Source organism: Eubalaena glacialis, chromosome 2, assembly GCF_028564815.1.
Source record: "Eubalaena glacialis isolate mEubGla1 chromosome 2, mEubGla1.1.hap2.+ XY, whole genome shotgun sequence".
NCBI classification, from domain to species: domain Eukaryota; kingdom Metazoa; phylum Chordata; class Mammalia; order Artiodactyla; family Balaenidae; genus Eubalaena; species Eubalaena glacialis.
Genome location: NC_083717.1, coordinates 64,822,938 through 64,846,353, shown reverse-complemented (window position 1 = coordinate 64,846,353; position 23,416 = coordinate 64,822,938). Strand labels below are relative to the sequence as shown.

Sequence of the window (23,416 nt, the reverse complement as noted above, 5' to 3'; positions counted from 1 at the left end):
CCTGAGAATATTCCAAATGTGCAGCCAGAACACCAAAGCCCAGGGTCAGAGCTGAGCTGGAAACTAAAAGGGTATATAATTAAGGTGTCAGTTGTTAGAAGAGATTTTTTTAAGTCCTAGGGCAAACACAAGCCAGGAACCAAAAGGAGAATAAGGCATCCCATGTATATGCAGGAAGGGATCCATCGTGAGATGAATTATGCATTTTTGCCAAACAGGTTGCCACTCTCTGACCTGGTTTTTGTGATTTCGTTCAGCCATGCACATGGCGGCCTTTCTCCAAGGAGGTTTTAAAGTAACCACATAATTTCTGTCAGCATTCAGAGTGAGGGGCGTGTCATGTGGCCTGAAACCTGGCCTTATTTTCTCAACACTGTGGCAGAGCCCCCTGTCCTGTGGTTATGGTACTGCACACACACAGTGCAGAGAGCTTGGGTGGCCCTGGAACATGGCCACATAAAGCAGCAGCAACAACCAGAGGTCTGTATTCCGTGAGGTCCTGTCCCCCGCCTGCCATGGACATTCAGTTACGTGGGAGGTGGTGTGACACAGTGTAGGAATTTAAATATGGAAGCAGGAGCCTTACATTCCACGCCCCCCCACCCCCCCACCCCCCCACCCCCCACCCCCCACCCCCCACCCCCGGCTCTGCTACTTACTAACCTCATGGTTTGGGGCACAATTCTTCTTTATTTTAAAACCAGCTTCCTCACCTGAATAATGTGATTGGAATAAGAACAGCTGAGGAGGAGGAGTAATTGAAATAAGGTGTGTGAATTTACTTTGCAAACTGTAAAAGGCTAAGGGGTGTAAGAGCGAATTGTCTCCAGGCTCTGCTGATTTGGTTTTCTGGTGGTCCTTAGGCCTTAGCCAGTAATTCGTAATTCGTATTCAAATTCAAGGGGGGAAAGGAATTGATGGAAATCATCAATTCCATCCCAGCACAGTGCACCCCAGGGGAGGTACCTCACTTTCAGAGAAATACAGACCAGCCCGATCACATGCTGCTGGAGGAGACATCCAGGGAGCGCTGGGATTTTCACTGGAAGGGGAAAACTGCGAGGAAAGTGAAAGCTGTCTCTGGATTTTAAACATAAAGGTTCTTATGTGGAAGACAGATTTGAATTGTTACACGTGTCTTCAACAGGAGTAAGAGCACTAGGTAACACTTCGAAGGTACAGATTTCAGCTCATGTAAGGCTACGGTTCCCAAACTTTGCTGCAAAATAGAATCACCTAGGAAACTTTGAAATCACCCATGGCCCCGGCTGCACCCCCAAACCCATTATATCAGAATCTCTAGGGGTGGGGCCCAGGCATCAGTATTTTTTAAACCTCTCCAGGTGATTTCAATGGGGAGCCAAGTTAGAGAAGCACTGATCTACAGAAAGACTGATGGCATCAGAACTAAGCAAAAAAGTGAACTGCTAGAGACATGGAGATTCCCTGCCATTGAAGCTGCTCAGACCCAGTCTGGGTGTCATGTAGTTGTGATGAATGCAAGCCTTCCGTGGACGGTTAGACTGAAGTTCACAGACCTCAAGTTCCCACCCATCCTGAGAGGCTGAGTCAATGCTCTGAGGTGGAGGTTTTCAAATTTCTTTAATAGTTCCAAGGAACTATTTGTTCAAATAAAATCTTTAAAACAAAAGAAGACGGAGGTGGCTTCCTCCCCACCTCACCCCTACACACACCAAGTCCATTCTACCCCCTTCTCCATGATGACCCGTGAGGACACTGTGGAAATCTAGAAAGTTAATGAAAAGCTCTAGGACTCCAGGGAACACAGTTTTTAAAACCACTAATTTAAGGGAAGGGAAATAGGATTTCCACAGAAATGAATTTTGTATTCAGCCATCTGTAGTTGGAATCCTGATTGTTTTGATGAATAGAAGTAGCAAATCCCAAATGGAGAAGAGCCAACATAAATGACCACGGACTGAAACTATTTGTTAGTTGGGAACATGAACAGCATCAGCCAGTCTGTGGTTCATCCAGCGCCTTAAAAATTAGACCCAGGTCTATTTCTGCTTATTATCTTGGTGCCACAGGTAGGATGTAAGAGCCACTTCCTCCAGGTCACCATGGTGTTTCCAAAGGGAAGAATGCTTACATATTATTTACTGACACTTCCCTGGCTTTGCAGTCACGTATTGAGTGTTCTCCCTGAATGAGCTCTGTCGTTATGTCCCGCAATGTGCAAAGCATGTCTTGAACCCAGGTGTTGTCGTTTCCAATGTTTTTTTGCAATTTCATGGCACCTTCTGTGCCACACAGACTCTAGCTTCTGTACCAAAGCCATAACTTACGTATATGGCAGCCTAGTAACAGAGAAAGGAACAGGAAGTGAGAACAAATAAGTCGAGTCCTAGTTCTGCTATTAGCCAGCTGTGTGAATACAGACAAGTCATCTAACTTACCAGTTTCCTCTCCTCAAAAATGGAAATCATAATACCTGCTACCTATTTCATAGGATTATCGTGAGGTTAAAAAAAAGCCAAGGTCATCCTCTTAAGTTATATGAACTATGCGTGATTATTGAAAGCAAAAATAACACTGGGAGGATTTCAATGTATGTAGATGTAATACATATGGCAAATATATCAATAATATAAATAAGGGAGTGTAAAAGGACCTATATGTTTTTAAGACTTTATGTTTTATTTGAAGTGGTAAATATTAACATTAAACTGTGACAAATGAGGTTTGTGTATTATAATCCTTAGGTAACAACTAAAAAAAGTACCAGAGCTATGAACAAAAAGCCAATAGATAAATTATATGGAATACTAAAAATTATTCAAATCCAAAAGAAGGAAGGGAAAGAGAGAACAGAGGAACAAAAAACAGAGACAAACAGAACACTAAGAAAATGGTAGACCTAAATCTAATCAATCATTATGCTAAATGTAGATATTATCCAGTTGGGTTTTTTTTTTTAAAGACCCAATGATATGCTCTCTGTGAGAAACCTACTCTAAATTTAATGATAAAAATAGATTAAAACTAATAGGATAAAAAAAAAAAGATATGCCATGGAAATAGTAAACAAAAGAAAGCTGTGTTATAATTACACAAAGTAAACTTCAGAACAAGGAAAAATTACCAGGGACAAAGAGAGAACTTACATAATAATAAAGAGGAAATTAACAAGAAAACATAGCAGTCATAAATGTGTATATATCTAAACAGCAAAGTCCCAAAATACATAAAGCTAAAACCGATAGCACTGAAAGGAAAAATAGACAAATCCACAATTATACTTGGAGACTTTAGTGTTACTGTCAAGATAATTAATAGAACATGAAGACAACTTGATCTAATCAACATTTATACAACAGTCCACCCAGCAGCAGCAGAAATACACACTCTCTCCAAGTGCACATGGAACAGTCAGCAAGATAAACTGTATTCTGAGCCATAAGGTAGATCTTAACAAATTTAATATAGTGATAATCATATAAAATAAGCTTTTTTTCCGACCATGATGGGAATTTAACTAGAAATCAGTAATCAAAAGAGATCTGGAAATTTCCCAAATATTTGAAGTTTAACAATACATGGAAATAAAATGACAAAAATTTCACGTGAACTTAGAAAATATTTTGAACTGAATGAAAGTGAAAATACAACATGTTGAAACTTGTGGGATGTAGCTAAAGCAGTACTTAGAGGAAATTTATAGTGTTAAATGCTTATACTGGAAAAGAAGAAAGATTCCAAATCAGTAATTTAATCTTAAACCTTGAGAAAGTAGGAAAAGAAGAGCAAATGAAACCCAAAGCAAGCAGAAGGGAGAAAATAATCAAGATAAGAGCAGAAATCAGTGAAATTGAACATAGGAAAACAATTGAGGAAATCAATGTGCTTATATACAACCTGTATATTTCTTTGGTAAGGTCTCTGTTCAAATCCTTACCCCAATTTCTAAGTGGATTTTTGTTTTCTTACTGTTGAATTTCAAGAGTTCTTTATATATCTTAGATATAGAATAAATACAGAGTCTTTCACAAAGCAAAACTTTTTAATTTTGATGAAGTCCAGTTTATCAGTGTTTTCCTTTATGGATCCAGCTTTGGGTATAATATCTAAGAACTCTTCTCCTAACCCAAGGTCATAAAAGTTTTATCCTATATTTCTTCTAAAAGTTGTATAGTTTTACATTTCACATGGAATTCTATGATCCATTTTGATTTAATTTTTGTATAAAGTGGGAAGTATAGGTTGAAGTTCATTTTTTTGCATATAGATAGATGTGCAATTGTTAAAGCATCATTTGTTTAAAAGACTTACCTTTTCTCCATTGAATTCCTTTGCAACTTGGTCAAAAATCAATTGGCCATAGTTGTGCGGGTCTACTTTGAGACTCTATTCTGTTCAATGGATCTATGTGTCTATCCTTTCTCTAATACCACACTGTCTTTAATTCCTGTAGCAGGCATGGAGGGAGTTTCAGGATGGGTTAATACCTAAAATGGGTAAGCATCAGCGATGTCCACTGCCTATGACTTATAATAAAATTTAAAAGCAAAATTAATAAGATTAAATATAGCAACAAGGATGCTTACATTTTGCCTCATTTGTTAATATCTTTCTCAAGCTTGTATCCCATTTTTCAGGTAGAAATAAGTTTTAGGCTATTTTAAATAAGAATATGCTTATATGCAAGTGTGTTTGTGTGCGGGGGGGGTGTGTGTGCACGTACACACACACACACACACAGGCACTTGGAGAACACAGATTGGGTATCACATCCCTGATTCTTACAGTTGTCCATGTCTCAAGTTGACCTAACCTCTAGAGTGGTGATTATCAAACTTGAGTGTGCAATAGAATCACCAGGAGGGCTTGTTAAAACACCCACTTTGGGGCCCCAATTCCAGGAATTCAAGTTCAGGAGGTCTGATATGGGGCCTGAGAGTTTGCATTTCTAACAAGTTCTCCGATGCTGCGGCTGTTGGCTCAGGATCACACTTTGAGAACCATGGCTCTAGCTCTGTGCCGCCCTAACTGGACCCCATCATCACTTGGTGCTCAATACCCCAAGTGCAGGAACAGTGCCCAAATGGGGTTAATTCCATTCTGAGCTCCACCTTGCATTCCTTAACCCAATTTGGAAAGGGAATTAAATCAGAGAAGTAAAAAAAGATAAATCTGCTATATTCTTGAAATCTGAATTGAGTGAATACTTCCAGGGAAAAGAACAAGTCTATCTCCCCGAAGAGAAGGGTTGAAAAGCAAAAAAGATAAGGAAGCAATTAGAGAGGTATAATGAAGAATGGCTGAATGTTGATAATTCCTGAAGCTTGATGATAGGTACATGAGAATTTATTATACTGCTTTGTTTACTCTTAATATTATATGTTTGACATTTTCCATTTTTTAAAAAGTTCTTTTTAAGTAAACTGAGGTTATAAAGTAGAGGAGCCTAGCAGAAGATGAATGTGTGTCAGAGAAAATTTAAATGCTATTTTCAAATTCTCAAGATGATGTAGAGATAAATCCACTTCACCAGTGCTTCTTAGACTTTCCTTTAAGCCCCTAGTACTGAGGAAAGTTAATACTTACCTGACACTAACAAGGTAGCCCAAGGTTGTTCTACTCCGAGTCCAAATTTCTTTGAAATTTTGTGTTTTATCTCCCAAATGTGGTTTTGCATCCTAGTTAGTATCCATTTGGTTTCATCTAAAAATGTTTTAAATTATTATCATGGGAAAATGTTTCCTACCTGTTCACCTAATGGACGGACAAGCTGCCATCATTAGCTGTATAACCCTTGTAACTCCAAAGACGTAAGTGGTTCAGTCTCAGGGGAGTATCAAGTGCAAGAACCATAGCTCAACAAAGTAATTAAATAGGAATTTCTTTCCTTGTGTTTGCTTTCAGAGGACATTGAAATTGATATGCATTTATCGCTCAGTGTTCTCATACTCAGACAACAAAAGGGTTTGGGTTCATTTGTGTCTCTGCAATAAAACTCTTATATTACATTACATCTAAGTACATCCTATGCTTTTTAGATTAACTTCTGCCATTACCAATTCTCTAGTAAGGATTGAATTAGTACCATCATCTTGGAACCCTCAGCAAAAAAGTAGTGTGTATGTGTTAATCCCAACCTCCTAATTTACCTCTCCCCACCACCGGAAGAATCAGAAAAAGAATGTGTCTGTATGTGTATACATATATATATTATATACACATAACTGTATCACTTTGCTGTACACTTGAAACTAACACAACATTGTTTTTTAGTTTTTTTGGTTTGGCCACACCGCGCGGCATGCAGAATTTCCCCAACCAGGGACCGAACCAGTGCCCCCTGCAGTGGAAGCACAGAGTCTTAACCACTGGACCACCATGGAAGTCCAACAACATTGTAAATTAACTATACTTCAGCAAAAAAGGCTTTAAAAAAAGAAAAGAATAAAAGGGGTGAAAATGCTATTAGACTGGTTGTTTGGAATTTCCCACAAGATCTTGCATCTTTTCATTGGATTCAAGTTTATGCTTGAATCTTAAAAACAGGTTTGTTGGAAAAATAGTAACATATGTATTAATATCATACACACACATATGTATCACACTAGTGTAGGTGCTGGTTAGGACAGGCAGGGGGTGATGTCAGTGAGAATCCAGTGTGAAGGGGAAAATAAAATAAGACAAGAGAGGTAGGCCTTGTACAGCAAAAATGTCCTGAGCTGACGAGACTGATTAATTCAACTTTCTGCTCCTGAGGTTAAAAAAAATCTTGGGAGCTTAGATGCAGCATTTAGAATAGTAAAACAATCAAGACAGCCACTGATTGAGCCTCAAAAAAAACAGGGCATGGACACTAAGATTAGGGTTAAGAGGTTAGAAGCAAGAGAGAGCAGCTCTTGAATAGGACCCTCAGGATGAGAAGGGGATGCTAGCTTTATTCGACAATGTCTACTGAGTGTCCTTTTGTCACATACTAAATAAGACAGGGCTCCTGCCCTATGAAAAATCACAGTAGGATTTTTTTAAATCTCAGATACAAATTACCGACATTTTCCATACTTGATTGAAAAGACAAGGGGGCTGTGCAAGATGGTTGAAGGCAGGGTCAAATCACACAAGACATTGATTGTGAATCAGGGGAGGGTGGGCTTTATCCTTTAGGCATGGAAATTTGGAGGCAGGGGAGGAACAGGAGGAAAGGGGTATTTTACGAAGATCAATCTAGGGTAGCATGCAGGGAGATCCATGATCAAACTTCTGCCGTGGTCCAGGGGGGAGGCAAACCGAACTTGAATGTGGGGAGGGGACTAGGCAGGAGGAGAAAGGAGAGAGAAAAACAAGGAAAAACCAAAGATGATTGCCAAAACTTGAATCTGAGTAGTGGGAGAATAATTCTTTTTTAAAAGGAGGAGTTAGGAAGCAAATTCATTTAGGGTGAGAAAGATATCGGGTTTATCTCTAGATGAACTGAGCTATAATGAGACCTGTTAGAGTAACTAGGCTCCTGGAATTCCTTCTAAAGGGCAGGGAGGTCCCCCCTGCTCGTGGGGAGTAGACAGTTCAGCCTAGAGAAGAGAGGTGGCCCCAGATGGCTGCAGTGGCAGAGCTGGGGCTGCCCATGAGGCATGGTGGACGCTCAGAAACCGTGGTGGTCGTGAACTTTGGGGCCTCTCCTATTCAGTAGCCAGTGTTCTCTCCTAAAACCAGATCTCAGCTGTCCCTCTCCTGATCGAAAACTTTTCATGGCTCCCCAGTGCCCACCATCCAGCCCTCACAGTCTGCCCACGGCATTCACTTCCCACCTCACCTCCAGGGGCTCTCACTCCACACCCCCGCCCCACTCTACTCCAGCCCCCAGCACCCCATGATGCCCCTTCTCTAACCACACCAGACTGTCCCCCACCCCTCCAAGGTCAGGCCTCTTCTGGCCTCTGCCTTTGTCCATGTCCTTCTCTGTTCTCCCATGAATTCCTCCCCCTACCCCGCCATCCTCTGCCTGGTGAACTGCTTCTCACCCTGTAAATTCCTGCTCAGACACCACCAACACCCCCTGCCGTGATCCTCTGCACCCCATGGAAATTTTACCAGTCTCTCTATTCACGTCATATTAGTATGTGTCCAAGCTCCCAAAGTTGTGGGCTGTGTCTTACCTTTACAGCCCCGCAATACCTCTTTGCTTAGCTTATTATCTTACTTAAACCATAGATGGGATCTATTTCATACAACATTATTTGGGGCTTAAAAATACACAAACTTTCTTTACAGTTAGTAAGCATTCAAAGGAAATTTGGAGTCAAAATAAATCAAATGTTAATATTGTAAAGAATGAGAATTAGCTGTACTTAGCCATAATTTAGCAATTAAATAACAGACTTGGCAGTTCCCTTTATTCAAACCCCTCGCAACCTGTAATCACACAGTGCCAAAGAGAAAGCCAACCTTCTTTCTCTGATACTCTGATTTTCAGTCCAAATGTGTTACATCATGTTGTAGAAAATCACACAGGTTCAATTCTTTCCAAACTCAAAATGCCAAAGTAATCTGAACTGAAAAATCAGTGTGATATGTGTGTATATTTGTTTAACAGAAACCATAATCTGGACATTTTATCAGACTGGACCTGGATCTACCCAAAGAGAGATGTTGCTTTTTTTTTGTCATTTTTTTTCAACAGAATTTTTAGGCATCACTGCATGCATTTACCATTTTGACCAGGAGGAATGGAGGACATTTTTGAGATTGAAATTCTTAAACAGGAACATCTAGATAAAAGCAGGACTTTAAGGAGTTTTCAAGAGCCTCTTATCTGAACTCCAAAGTTAAAATAAGATAGATCAGAACAATACAAGGACTTCCCTGGTGGTCCAGTGGTTAAGAATCCTCCTTCCAATGCAGGGGATGCGGGTTCGATCTCTGGTCGGGGAACTAAGATCCCACATGCCGCAGGGCAGCTAAGCTCACGCACCACAACTACAGAGCCAGTGTGCCGCAACTACAGATCCCACATGCTCTGGAGCCCACGCGCCACAACTACAGAGGAGCCCGCGTGCCCCAACGAAAGTTCCCACATGCCACAACGAAAAGACCTGACGCAGCCAAAAAAAAAAAAAAAGGAACAATACACCTCATAATTTACTTCTATTCAATAAGCATTTATTGAGTGCCAAGCAAGAGCTAAGTAGTGGGGCAAACATGTACATGTCACAGTATCTGCCTTTAAAGCACTCACCTTCTATCAAGGGAGGCAGGTATATACACATATAGTTCAGGGAAATAAACTTAATAATAGAAACCAGCCATAACATATATTTATGTATATAGATGCTACTTCTTTCAAAGTTGCATCGACATTGCACTCTAAGCCTTCTTCATACTCAGATCCTAAAACTTCTTTTGCACCACTTTTGGTCTTTGGCAGTTCTGTAGAGCATCACAGTGACAGAATGTTTTGTGTGATCTGTGCACGTGCTATCCCTACAGCATGTTTTTTAAATTAATTTTTATTGGAATATCGTTGATTTACAATGTTGTGTTAGTTTCAGGTGTACAACAAAGTGAATCAGTTATACATATACATATATCCACTCTTTTTTAGATTCTTTTTCCATATAGGTCATTACAGAGTATCAAGTAGAGTTCCCTGTGCTATACAGTAGGTCCTTATTAGTTATCTATTTTATGTATAGTGGTGCGTACATGTCAATCCCAATCTCCCAGTTTATCCCTTTCCCCCCAGTAACCATAAGTTTGTTTTCTACTGATACATCTGTGACTCTATTTCTGTTTTCTGAATAAGTTCATTTGTACCATTTTTTGAGATTCCACATATAAGTGATATCATATGATATTTGTCTTTCTCTGTCTGATTTACTTCACTCAGTATGACAATCTCTTACCTATCAGTAGACGTTCAAAGCACATTAGAGAATACCGGGGCTTTGTCTGAACTTCTTGTTTGATTATACACGTTGTTTCCCCTTCATCACATTATGTATTTCTAGAAGTTATCCACTAAAAATTAGCTCAAAGCTTTAGAAAAATAGATGGGGAGAAACACACTTGTGGTTCAGGATGCAGGAAACAGTGGCACCTGCTTCTGCTTTGGAAATTCTGTTATCTAACCCAGTCCTGGCTGTACATTAGTATCACCTGGGAGCTTTTAAATCACTCGCTGTGCAAGCTGTACCTCAACCAATTAAATCCAAATCAATGGGGAGATGCGACCCAGGTGTGAGTATCTGGGGTAGAAGGAGTCATCTTGTGTTTTTAAAAAAAGTTTTTATGTGGAAATAATTTGAATTCAAATTATTGAATAAATGTTGCAAAAGTTAAAATGATACAGAGAACCCCTGTATTTACTTATTCAGAGTCACCTATACTTTTTCCCTCTGAACCATTTGAGGATAAGTTACATGTACCACAGCACTTTATCCACAAATACCCCAGTTTCAGTGAGTATTTGCTAAGAATGGGAATACTCTCTTACGTAACCACAGGATAGCCTGCAACTTCACACATTTAGACTGACACAACATTTACAAGTATTTAATTTACCGTCCATACTCCAGTTTTGTCAGTTGATCTAATCATGTCCTTTATAGCACTTTCCTTCCTCCAGTTCAGGAGCAAATCTAGGCTAGGTACTACATTCATTTGACATTTCTCCCTCTCCTCATTTAATCTCTAATGTTTCCACAGACTTTGTCTTTTATCATATTGACATTTTTTAAGAATACAGTCCTCCACCCTTAAAACAATTAAAATGTTCCTCGCTGTCTGATGTTTCTCGTGACTAGATTAAAGTTATACACTCTCAGCTGAACCCTGGGTTAGGGGTGGTGCGCCCTTTGCAAGGTACCACGTCAGGAGATACACAGTGTCTACCTTTTCTCACTGGTGCTGTTCATTTTGATCACCTGGTAAAGTGTTGCCCAGTTTCTTCACTGGATAATTATTCTTTCTTTTTCTCCCTTGCAACTAATAAGCAGTCTGAGGGGCTGACAAGACCACTGGAATATCTTGCTCCACAGCAAAATTTCCCCCCAAGGTTTAGTGTGTGTTGATGATTTCTGGCTGATCCAATCTTTACCATGACGATTGCAAAATGATTTTCCAACTCCAGCACTCTCTCTATATTTACCAGTCGGCCCTTGAAATTTTTCATAAGCAAGAGCCCTCCCTTCTCCCCCATGTATTTATTTATCTACTTATTATTGGTATGAGCTCATGAATTTCCTTTTCTTTCAGTAATTTGTAATTTGTTACCGTACTTATTTGGGTGCTCAAACTGTCTCAGATGTGGCCAATAGGAGCTTCTTCAAGGTGACTCCTATGTCCTTGTGACATGTCCCCATCATCTTTGTGAACACTTCCTTACCTCCAGGCTTATCTTGTACCTACCCTGCCCCATCCCTGGAACTAGTCATTTCTCCAAATAAGGGTACCTTTTCATGGGGAATGGTATTAGAGACCAAGATTAAGGTGCAGGGTATGCTTATTGCTAGTGGGGTGTCTCTGCTTCTTAGCCCTCTTAGCAGACAGAGCTAGGAAATATATGCATGTATGTATACATATGCAAACACATAACAAAAATACACATACTCACATACGTATACATATATACGGTGTACATATAAACATGCACATATACCTACATATACATGATTTCAAAATTATGAATTCACACTGATATCTTAAATTTAAATCCATGCCCACAGTGTTCTGTGTTGCCTTCCCCCATTCCGTATTTGTATGCCTCCTTTTCTACGGTGAGATCCCTGGCTCCCAACAACAAGTCCAGCCACTTTGGAAAAATGTTTGGCAGTGCCTACTGCAACTAAGCATACATATGCCTTTAACACAGCAATTCTACTTCTGGGTATATTCCCAACAGAAATGAGAACTTATGTCCACCAAAAACATACAAGAATGTTTTATAGCAGCTTTACCCGAAGGAGCCCAAAACTGGAAACACCCAAAAGTCAATCAACAATAGAAAAGTAAATCGTGGCATATTTATATGATACTAAATTGCTATGAAAAAGAGTGAACTACTGATAAATGCAACAAAGTGGATGAGTCTCATGGGCATCAAGTTAAGTAAAAGATGTCCAATGCAAAAGAATATATATGTTATTATTCCATTTATATGAGATTCAACAACAGGGAGACTGTGGCTCTAGACAGCAGAGTAGTGGCAACATTCGAGACCTGTGAGGATGGGGTAAAGACTCTGCGGGGACAGGAAGGAGACTTGTGGGGGGCTGGAATGTTCTGTATTTTATCCAGGTAGTAGTAACACAGGCGTAATACAAATATAAAAAAACCATCAAGCTATAAACTGATAATTTAAATACTTTACTATATGTGAGTTATATCCTATTTTTTTAATTTAATACAGCTATAAATTGGGCTGCCAATGCAATTAACTCAACTGAAATGACTTAATCGGACCAAATTCACATGTGTTCAGGAAATGACAACTCTATCAGAACTTAATCATCTGCCTGACAACTACTGCTTTTCTGTTGTGATACACATCCAGTGTCAGTAATGGGAAAATGGGAAAAAAATTGTGCATCCAAGGATTTAACAGTACAGTACGTGGGCTTACTCAGTGTCTTGATATAATTTTTTGTTGAGTTGAATTGGACTGTCTTCTACACACACACCCCGAGGGTTAGTCACAATCCAAACCCTTAATGGTTTATGCTTTGTGTGTAAAGTCACACAATGATAGGTGTCCTCTGGGATTGCTTGCTGGTAACTTGAAATCCATGGGAAAGTCAGCTCTGGGAATCCTAAATGCTCGAAGACAGGGTGGGAGAGTGCTATGGAGAGAGCTTCAGTGGTAGGGTGGAAGGGACATAAGTCTCAACCCCCAGACTGGACCTTTTGCTTCCATCCTCTCAGTGTGGGCCATTTTGCCCAGGCAAAGCCAGTATATGAGAAGTGAAACCATTTCTCCCTCGACTGAGAATCCTTCTCTTTTGATCAGGACTCAAAAATAAGAGAGGAGGGCAGGAAGGTGTACCATAGTGCTTCTCCAACTTTAAATGCACCACAACCACCTGGAGGGCTTGCTAAACCTGAATTCTGGACCTCACCCATGTTTCTGATTCAGCCGGCCTGAACCTACGTATCTACCAACTTCCAGGGGATGCTGGTCCAAGGACCACACTTTGAGAATTACTGGTGTAATTGCATGAATGTGGAATTAGAGCATCAATGTCCAAGTCCTAAATGCTACCGAATAGTCTGTGACCTTGAGCAAGCAACTTAATCTCTCTGAACCTATTTCCTCATCTGTATGATAAAGATAATACGTGTCCTGCTTGCCCTATAGGATTGGCATTCATATTATGAGTTCATTTGTGTTTTGAAAACCATAAATCACTAGACCAGATGTTTTTCACTTTTATGTGCCATGGACTCCCTTGGCAGTCTATGGCTACCTTCTCAGAATAATGTTTTTAAACCCATAAAATAAGATACAGAAAAATCCAAAGGAAACCAGTTATACCTAATTATCAAAACACTTTAGAAAACCAATTTTTACTATACATAGTAACATGCTCCTTTAACATTAAAATAGGCGATCTCATGGAGGGTCTAATAACTATTGTAATTCTAAAATAGTGATGAGTTATTTAACAATATTTCAGAATAGCTGTAACATCTGTAATGTCTTGTGAATAGATAAGGGTTTTTCTATTGGTGACAAAGCCACAGTACTGCTAATACTGTTATGGTTTGTTGCCTACATTTATAATAGAAGGAATGCTAAATTTCAGTTGGAAGCTAGTGAAAATAAAGATGTAATTGACAGACCCCTCCATGGTGGTAGTATGAAGTGAATAGCTGTGTTCCATTTTCAGGGTATCTAGATTAGCGAAAATATTCTGAGGCTCACTTGGGATCGTGCCCATATGTGGGCTTCTGTGGAAGCTTATAGACCAGACCGAAAATGGCAGGACTACAAACCTTCAGCTACCTCATGGCAGTGGCCAGTGACGTCTGACCCCTTCACCCTTAAGTTTGTTGTGCAGCTTCCCTAATAGCTTCTAAGAATGGGTGAAACATTAAGAAGCTTGGAAGTTTGTTAATAGGAGGAACTTAACCTTCATTTCCAAGGGAAGAAACAGACATCTAGATCACAGTGATCTGTTTGCTGTAAGGAAACCACCTTCTTTATTTGATTGTGGGAGCCAGTGTTTGGGTCATCAACAGTGGGCATTAAGATGGTGGGATAAGGCTTCCCTGGTGGCGCAGTGGTTAAGAATCCACCTGCCAATGGAGGGGACACGGGTTCGAGCCCTGGTCTGGGAAGATCCCACATGCCGCAGAGCAAGTAAGCCCATGCGCCACAACTACTGAAGCCCACGCGCCTAGAGCCCATGCTCCGCAACAAGAGAAGCCACCACAATGAGAAGCCCGCGCACCACAAGGAAGAGCAGCCTCCGCTCACTGCAACTACAGAAAGCCCCCCACGCGCAGCAACAAAGACCCAATGCAGCCAAAATAAATAAATAAAAGTAAAATAAAATAAGATGATGGGATAACGTATATGAGAAGCAGGGCTTGGATATATTAGCAATTCCTATATGAACCTTGGAGAAAGGCATTATTGGTGCAGATAGTTTAGGCCAAATATATATGCTCAGCGTTGACAACTAAAACTGGAATAAAACCCAAATGTCTAACAAGAATGGAGATTTCCTCTTATTGGCATAGTTGTGAAGTTGCCTTTCAAATAGGCTCTGCCAAAGCTTGACCTTCAGTGAACACACCCATTAGCAAGAACCATGAGTCACCTGCACCTTTTTGTGGGCTAGTTCTGGACACCATTAATAGCTCTGGAACTGCTTACAGGCACAGAAATTGTAGATGCAGCTGTTTTCAATATGCAAGACCAGGCCAGATGGGGGCTAGTTTGGGAGCTATTTCAGAAGCTAACCCGTGGGCATATGGAATCAGGACCATGTTTACTAAAAATCTGATGTGGCTTTTTTTTTTTAATGCTTTGCTATTATATGATTAAAGATTCATCTAAACCTTTAGAGGGAATGTACAGGTAACAGTAGTGGATGGTAAAAAGATTCAGGATCCCAATGTTTTATTTCCTGGGGGGCCTTTGATGCTCTCTCCCATACAGTACTTCAAATGTTCTTTAATGGACTTTTTGGTTTCCAGATAATAGCCTCTTCTACAATACCATTTTTGCCATTAAAAGCAGTAAAATCTTAGCCTGAACCTACCTTAATTCTGAACTCTTGATGCTCTGAATGGTCTTTTAAGGAGAAGCTGTAAAAAAAGGGAAAATCTTTATATCCCTTAGTAGTATTTCTGTAGTACCTTGTCCTTTATATTAATTAAAAATTTTAAGCTTTAGAGAAAGTAAGAAAGTAATATATGCATATGGTAAAAAAATTTTTAAATGGTAGTAAAAAGATATAAAATGGGAAATAAATGTCTCCCTTCTAATCTCCCATCCCAACCTAAACCCCAGTTCCTGTCCCCAGTGTTAACAGTTTTAGAACCATCTTTCCCTGAAATGTTTTCTGTGTGTGTCTACATGTTTTATGTATATGTTTTTTTTTTTAATAAATTTATTTATGTTTATTTTTGGCTGTGTTGGGTCTTCGTTTCTGTGCGAGGGCTTTCTCCAGTTGCGGCAAGCGGGGGCCACTCTTCATCGCGGTGCGCGGGCCTCTCACTATCGCGGCCTCTCTTGTTGCGGAGCACAGGCTCCAGACGCGCAGGCTCAGTAGTTGTGGCTCACGGGCCCAGTTGCTCCGCGGCATGTGGGATCTTCCCAGACCAGGGTTCGAACCCGTGTCCCCTGCGTTGGCAGGAGGATTCTCAACCACTGCACCACCAGGGAAGCCCTATGTATATGTTTTTATTTAAAAGCACATCACAGGGACTTCCCTGGCAGTCCAGTGGTTAAGACTCTACGCTTCCACTGCAGGGGGCGCGGGTTCGATCCCTGATCGGGGAACTAAGATCCCGCATGCCCACTGTGCGGCCAAAATGAAAAAAAAAGAAGTATTCAAGTAAGAAAATCAAAATTTTATTTTAATGTATCACAGAGTTCTTTTCATACCCACATACACAGACCTGCCTCATCATTTTTAGGGCCACGTGATATTCCATTGCATGATTATCCAGGGTGACAATTTACTTAAGCAGTCCTCTACTAATGGATATTTAGGTTGGTCTTAGTCTTTCTCAAGTTAAAACAGTCTGCACAGAATATCCTTATTAAAAACACTTTTGTATACTTATAGAAGGATAGCCCTCAAGTAGTTTCCTAGAAGTACAATGCTCAGGTCAAGAGGATGGGCGTTTAAACATCCTCTTGACCTGAGAACAGATTGTAACCAAACTGCCCTCCAAGGTTGAATTGGTTTACATTCCCACCAACAATGTCGTGGGTGCTTGCTTGTTCACACACATGTCAATTCTGGCAGTATTAAATTTTTTAAACATTTGCTGATCTGGTGGGTCAAGAATATTTCATTGTGGTTTTGACTTGCATTTCTTAAATTATAAGTAAGGTAGAGCATCTTTTCATTTGCTTATGGAATTTGTATTTGGTTTTCTGTGCATTGCCTATTTATCATTCTTTGCCTGTCTTTCTTTTGAGCTGTTGCCTTTTTCTACTAGATATTTTTGCATTCAGTAAGTATTAAGTTCCTACTACATGGTGAGCAGTATGCTGGGCACTAGAGCTCACCATTGTTGGTGAGGAAACACCACTGTCTTTGCCCTTTGGGAGCTTACAGTACTGGGACACAAACATTAACCAAGTCATGCTCTGAATAGGTGTATGTACAGACTGAGTTAAGTGCCTTGAAGGAAAGGCTCTTGCATCTCTTACAGCATGTGAGAAGAGAGAGACCTGGACTGAGGGTAGGAGAAGATTACCTGAAGGAGCTGACATCTAAAGAACAAATAGGATTTGTGGTTAGGGAAAGCATTTCTGGAAGAAGGAACAGCATTTTGGAGGGAATGTGATGTATCAGATGAGCTAAAAGAAGGCCAGGGATCAGAGCACAGAGAGAAGAATAACAGTGACACAAGATGAGGCTGGACTACATTACCTGGGCCCTGACCCCATTGATGATTGAGGGGTTCTTCTCCTAGAGAAATAGAAAGTATTGAAGGATTTTGAGCCACAGTTGGTTATCAAATCTGCATTCTGAAAAGATCACTCTGGCTGAAAAGAAGGTAAACAGGAAGACCAGTCAGAAGGTTTTTGAGTTAGTCCATATGAAATCTGATGGTACCTTGGTCCTGGATTATGGCAGTGGACATGAAGAGAAGTAGATGAGTTCAAGAAATATGGAGAAGGTCAAATAAAATTTGATGATGGATTGGATATAAGGGACAAGGAAAGGAGGAGGTGTCCAGGATGATTCCTAGGTTCCTAATTAGATGGATGGTGGTACCATTTACTGAAATAAGAACCACCATATGATCCAGCAGTTCTACTCCTGGGTATACATCAAAAAAAACTAAAACACTAATTCAAAAAGATGTATGGACATAGCACTATTTACAATAGCCAAGATATGGAAGCCAACCAAGTGCTCATCAACAGATGAATGGATAAAGAAGATGTGATATATATATATATTCCATTACGTATATATATAATATTACTCAGCCATAAAAAGAATGAAATTCTTCCATTTGCAGCAACATGAGTGGAGTTAGAGAATATTATGTTAGTGTAATACGTCAGACAGAGAAAAACACTATATGATATCAGTTGTATGTGGAGTCTAAAAATTAATATAAATGAATGTATATGCAAAACAGAAATGGACTCACAGGCATAGAAAACAAACTAGAGGTTACCAAAGGGGAGAGGAAAGAGAGTATAATATGTAAAAATACTGAATCATTATGCTGTAAACCTGAAATTAATATAATATTGTAAATAAACTATACTTCAATTAAAAAAAAAATACTGGAAGAGGTAAAGGATGAATTCAGGCTTACACAACACATCTGAGTGAAGCTGTCAAATAGCTAATTAGATATAAAAGTCTGGGACCAGGGAATTCCCTCGTGGTACAGTGGTTAGGACTCCGCACTCTCACTGCTGAGGACCTGGGTTCAATCCCTGGTCAGGGAACTAAAATCCCATAAGCCTGGGACCAGAGGAAGAGTCTGGATTGGAGACATAAATATGGAAGTCACTGGAATATAGTAATTAAAGCCATGAGCAAAGATGCAATCACCCATGAAAAGAGTACAGCACCCAAATCAGGTCTACTCTGAAGCCTTAAGGAACACTAACATTTAACGGCCGAGTAGAGAAAGATGAGACAAAAAAGAAAGAACAGGTGAGCAAGCCCGAGATCAGGAGGAAAACCAGCTGAGTGAGGTGTCCCAGAAACCAGTGAAAGAAGGTTTCAAATAGAATGGAGCAGCCAGTAGCGCCAAATGCTTTTGAGACATCTAATAAGAGGAAAGCTGGAAAATGCCCATTGGATTGGGCAACATGGAGGTCCTGGTGACGTTCATTTGAATTGTTTCAGTGAAATAATGGGGGCAGGAGTCAGACTGGAGATGATTGAGAAATGAATGGGAAGTGAAAACACGGAGACACCGTATGGACCACTCTCAAGAAGTGTGGTTTTGAGAGAAAACAGCCCCAAACCTATTCATCCTCAATCTCTACTCTTGACCCTTCCTTGCCACTCAGTAAGCTGAAGTGATTTTCTAATTTGGTATTTGATGTTCCATAGCTGTGGTCTCCCAGGAGCCATGGCAACAAGCCAGCCAGGGATAGAGTCTGCAGGGGAGGCCACCTCAACCTTGGGGGCTCTTCCACCTCTCGGAGCAGCTTCTGAGTCTGCAGGCCTGGGAAGGCCCATTGTAGAAAACGCTGCTGAAACTGACTTTAAGAAACAAAGAGTCTTTATATTTTAGAGACACCTACTGAAAAATGTAAGGATAAATAGTGTCTGGGATTTGCAAAGTGAAACAAGCTAAGCCAGGAGTTGATAATTATTGAAGCTGGGTGATGGGATGGGTACATGGAGGTTTATTATACCCTTCTCACTACTTTTGTTTATGTGTAAATTTTTTTCATAATACATGTAAAAAACTTAAGTTTAGTAACTACGTAAATAGAAAGTACACAGAGCCAGTGACTGTCACAGGCCCACTGTTGACCATGCCACTTAAAATGGGATCTCCTTTAAATACAATTTGCCATTCGCTTGTGGGTTTCAAGGTACCAAATGTCTAAGAGAGTCAAGTCTGCTCTCAGATGCTGTCCTTTCTTCTCTCAATAACCCTAACACCTTGTTCCTTGCCCCTCTTCTCCGTTCTTACCTCCGTCCTGAGTCCACTGTTATTGGACTCCAAATAGCAGTTCTGTCACTTGTCTTCATGAACTTGAACAACTTCCTTCTCAGACTTGAACCAAGTTCTGAAAGATGAGGATGCACATCCGCTTAGCAATGTTGTGAAGATGAATTCTGACAGTGTATGTGGGAGTAGGTAACATAGCTACATCCTCAAAAGTCCACAGAAGTAAGGTAATACAAATGAATGAAGATGACCAAGTAGGAGAAAGTCCTGTGACCCTTTTAGCCTGTCTTTAGCTTTGCCACTTTTAGTAGACATACCAGTAGGAAGAATTGTAAGAAAATTTCTATTCTATAAGGAAAATATTAATTCAGCATGATCATAAATGGAATAAATAATCTATATTCATAAATAAATGGGTAATAAACTGAGACTTAGCCTCAGTGTTGGGGAGCATTAGGGAGCAGTGGGGAGTAGGGCAAGCCAGAGCACGCAGGCCCCATCTAATAGAGGCAGTCCTCCTCAGCTCCATGACTGCTGCCATGAGAGAATGTGGAGCCAAGGTTAACATGTCTTCTTGTTTTACAAGAGAAGCTAGAACTCTAAAATTTTTACATGAAATCTCCCAATTCTTAAATTTGGTTTCAATTATTTACAAAAAAAGAACACTACAATGGCTAAACTAATTCCATTTGTGGGCCAAAAGCAGCTCACGAGCTGCCAATGTGCAACCTCTCACCTAGATAATGGGATAGAACACAGTTTCCCTTCCCCACCCCCTTATCTTCCACCTCTAACTTTCTCCTTTCTCTCATTTTCCACATTCTTCTCTCCTAACCCCTCCCACCCTTCCTTTCTAGACTAAGTCCAAGTGGTAGAAGGGATTGAAGTGGGTTGAAGAAGTGATGAAGCCCAAAGGGCTGTGATCTAGATGCCTCATCCTGCTCCAGGGCCTAGGCCAGTGCCCTGCACATAGTGGATCATAATGACAAACCTGATGAATGAATAAGCCAGCAAGTAGGGGCAGTCAGTTTCTTGTGCACACCTGGGCTTACCTGAGGACTCTCATTTTTCTCAACAGCCTTGCGAAGTCGTTCTGGCCGCTCCATCATCAACGGGAACTGGGCAATTGACCGGCCTGGAAAATATGAAGGAGGAGGGACCATGTTCACATACAAGCGACCAAATGAGATTTCGAGCACTGCCGGAGAGTCCTTTTTGGCTGAAGGTCCCACTAATGAGATCTTGGATGTCTATGTGAGTTTGAACTCTTGCCTGGATTTTGTATCTTCTTGCTTCTCAGGACCACACTTAGAACAAATAAACAACAAATATTGCCCCTGCTCAATAAGACCATTTGAGCGGCACCTTTTGGGGTGCCCTTACATGCTTGGCATTCATCTTTGCCCCTCACCTCCGAATGTACCTAGCTCATAGAAACCTTAAACTCTCCCAGATGCTTATTACCCTCAGCGTTTATTGAGCCAGTAAAACCAATTTTACTTGTTGAACCAAATCAGAGGCAAAACATATCCTTTATTTCGTGAGCATTGGCTCTCTTCCAGGCACTTTCCTCCTATGCTAATTTGGCGTGTTTTCTTTTTATGGCAAAAGAAAGCAAATGCCTAAAGCAAGACAAGACCACTCACAGTTCCCAGCCCTCTTCAAATTCTATTAAAGCAAGTGAAGAAACAAGAACTCCAGAGTACTCCAGATGACACAATAAAGCTTTGGAGTAACAATATAGAGATTTACTAGTCGTTCCCTGCTTCGCAGAAGACAGAACTTTGATTTCTTTGACAAGAAACTAAAGTATTAAGTTGCCCCAGAGTTAAAAATGGTCCTTATTTTTTTTAAAAGAAACCACTAGACTCCAATCTTCTTAAAAAGATCAGGAAATAAAAGGTGACCGGAAATAAAAGCTCAAAATCACATTTTGATAAAAAAGAACGCGCTCACCCGTAGATATATATTCTCTCACCATCTCCAAAGCCATGCTGGTCTACTTGATATTTGCCGAGTTCGAATTTTATAAATATTACTTGTCCAACTATACAGTTACATGTTCATTCCCTTTGGGCCTAGTGGCTCATGGGCTAGAAACTACCAAAGAAGTCTTGTTATAGCTCATTTTGAATATTTTTTTATAGACTGTCCAGCTGGTGTTGGACTCCGGGTAAGTTTCGAATGGCATCAGGGATAAAAACTCAGGTTGTTAAAGGCCCACTGTGGGTGGTCTGGGATGTGGTGGCCAATAATAATTTCATAAATGGGACAAGGTTTGCACTGGCAGAATGTTCACCCAGAAGAGGCACAGTAGAGGGGGAAAGGCTTTCCGGCCCCAGAATGACTGTTGGATTGTGTGAAAAGAGAAGTGAGGGGATTAGGAGTAGACAGCAGGGACCTGAGGTCACACCACCGTGTCCCTCGGGGGTTCTCTGCTCCCCACCATGGTTCCTGGATGTAGGGGGCCCAGGGATTCTCATGTCTGCCTTCTGTTGGGTGATTTCTAGACAGGAGGCCACGTTTCACATGTAGGGAAGGGGTAAAGGCTGATGGTGTAACTGGATGGCATAGACACCCTCATGGACCAAACAGGACCCACCCATTGCAGGAGTGACTCAGAGAATGCCTGTAGCTAACAGGACCTCAGAAATCAGCTGGATTCTCACCTCCTGCTTCTCCAGATGAAGAAATCGAAAACCATGAGATTGAGGGACTTGCTCTAGGTGACCCAGCGGGTAAACAGGAGAACCCCTTCGTAAAGCAGTAGAGATAGAAATATCACAGCGTGACCTATCTCCTTGCCTGGCTCGTATTTTCACTGCAGATTTGCATTCCGCGGCTCCATTTAGCCCACCACCCTGCTTCCCTCCAGGAAAGCCATGAGCACAAAGGATTTTGTGCTCCAAAGCCAATAGGGAGGGACTTATTCTGCTGAGCCATGCTGGTTTGTTTTGTGTTCTTGTCCCGGACAATGTTTAGTTGCTGACTTCCACAGCCCTAGGCAGCTTTTGTCATGGGTCCCTGAGAGAATAGGACCCAAGGAGACTTATTGCCCTTATACCTGTTTTCCTCACCTCATCTCTCTGTGGTTCTGGAACTTTCCATGGATGAGAGGGGATGGGACCCAGAGAGTCAACGAGGGAGAGGGTTGGGTCAGACCCTTCCTGAGCCAGCGTCCCGGGCCAGGTAGAGGACTTGGGAAGAACCTAGGGGATCTCGGGCTGACTCTGCCAGAGGTCTGGCCCTTCCTTACATGACTCTGTCTCGCCACCTAGTGTTCAAACAGGTTCTCTGTAGTGTAAACTTAAGTGTATTTTGGATATTTTGAGGGCCTTGAGCAAAATCTAAGCAATGGTAGAGGATGGTTGGGAGCCGACAGAAATGTTCCCTACCATTGCTCCCATCTTCCTGTTTAAAATTTATAAAATCTTGACTTTCAGCCTAGTTTTCTTCTTATTCTCTCAAAGACTACGTTCTTCATTCTTCAAAAGCAGATAGCAAAAAGCCATCTGGAAATAGCTTTCGTTCAGTGTGTCACCAGTCCGCTAATATTATTAAATGTAAATCAGTCCACTCATTTATAGTTAGTGCCACTTACACCGCTGAGCCCAAAGCCAGCAGGAAGGGGATATGCATGTGTGCCAGTGCAGTGACATTGACCTTTGTGTTGTCAGATGATACACCAGCAGCCTAACCCAGGAGTCCACTACGAGTACGTAATCATGGGGAGCAATGCCATCAGCCCACAGGTGCTGCCTCACAGGAGACCAGGTAAAATTTCTGGTTTTGCGGCCAGTCACTCCGGATCATTTCCTTCTAACGCCCTTTCTCTCTTCTTCTTGTGTATCTGCCCTCTGTCTCTCGGTCAACACAGAGAAAACCCATGGACACATATTTCAGAGTCAGTGGGCCTTGATATCAAAGGATGCTTCACCATTTGCCTGAGCCTTCACTGATAAGAGTGTTTCATTCACTTGATTCAAAAATGAAGTGAACATTCTCAGTTTGTCTTTCCAGTTCAACATTTTGAAATGTCTTTTATATTAGTTTCCTATCACTGCTATAACAAATGACCTTAAACTCAGGAGCATAAAGCAAC

At 41.0% G+C, this 23,416-nt stretch overlaps 1 protein-coding gene across 2 annotated transcripts in view; it reads left to right on the top strand.

Moving 5' to 3' along the window:
* Positions 1 to 23,416, top strand: part of THSD4 (thrombospondin type 1 domain containing 4) — a 589,040-nt gene that overhangs the window by 535,208 nt on the left and 30,416 nt on the right. For both annotated transcript variants that reach the window (XM_061180119.1, XM_061180120.1), the window contains 2 exons: positions 20,393 to 20,568; positions 22,992 to 23,088. In XM_061180119.1, the coding sequence (XP_061036102.1) occupies positions 20,393 to 20,568; positions 22,992 to 23,088 (273 nt within the window). The remainder of the gene's footprint in view (positions 1 to 20,392; positions 20,569 to 22,991; positions 23,089 to 23,416) is intronic.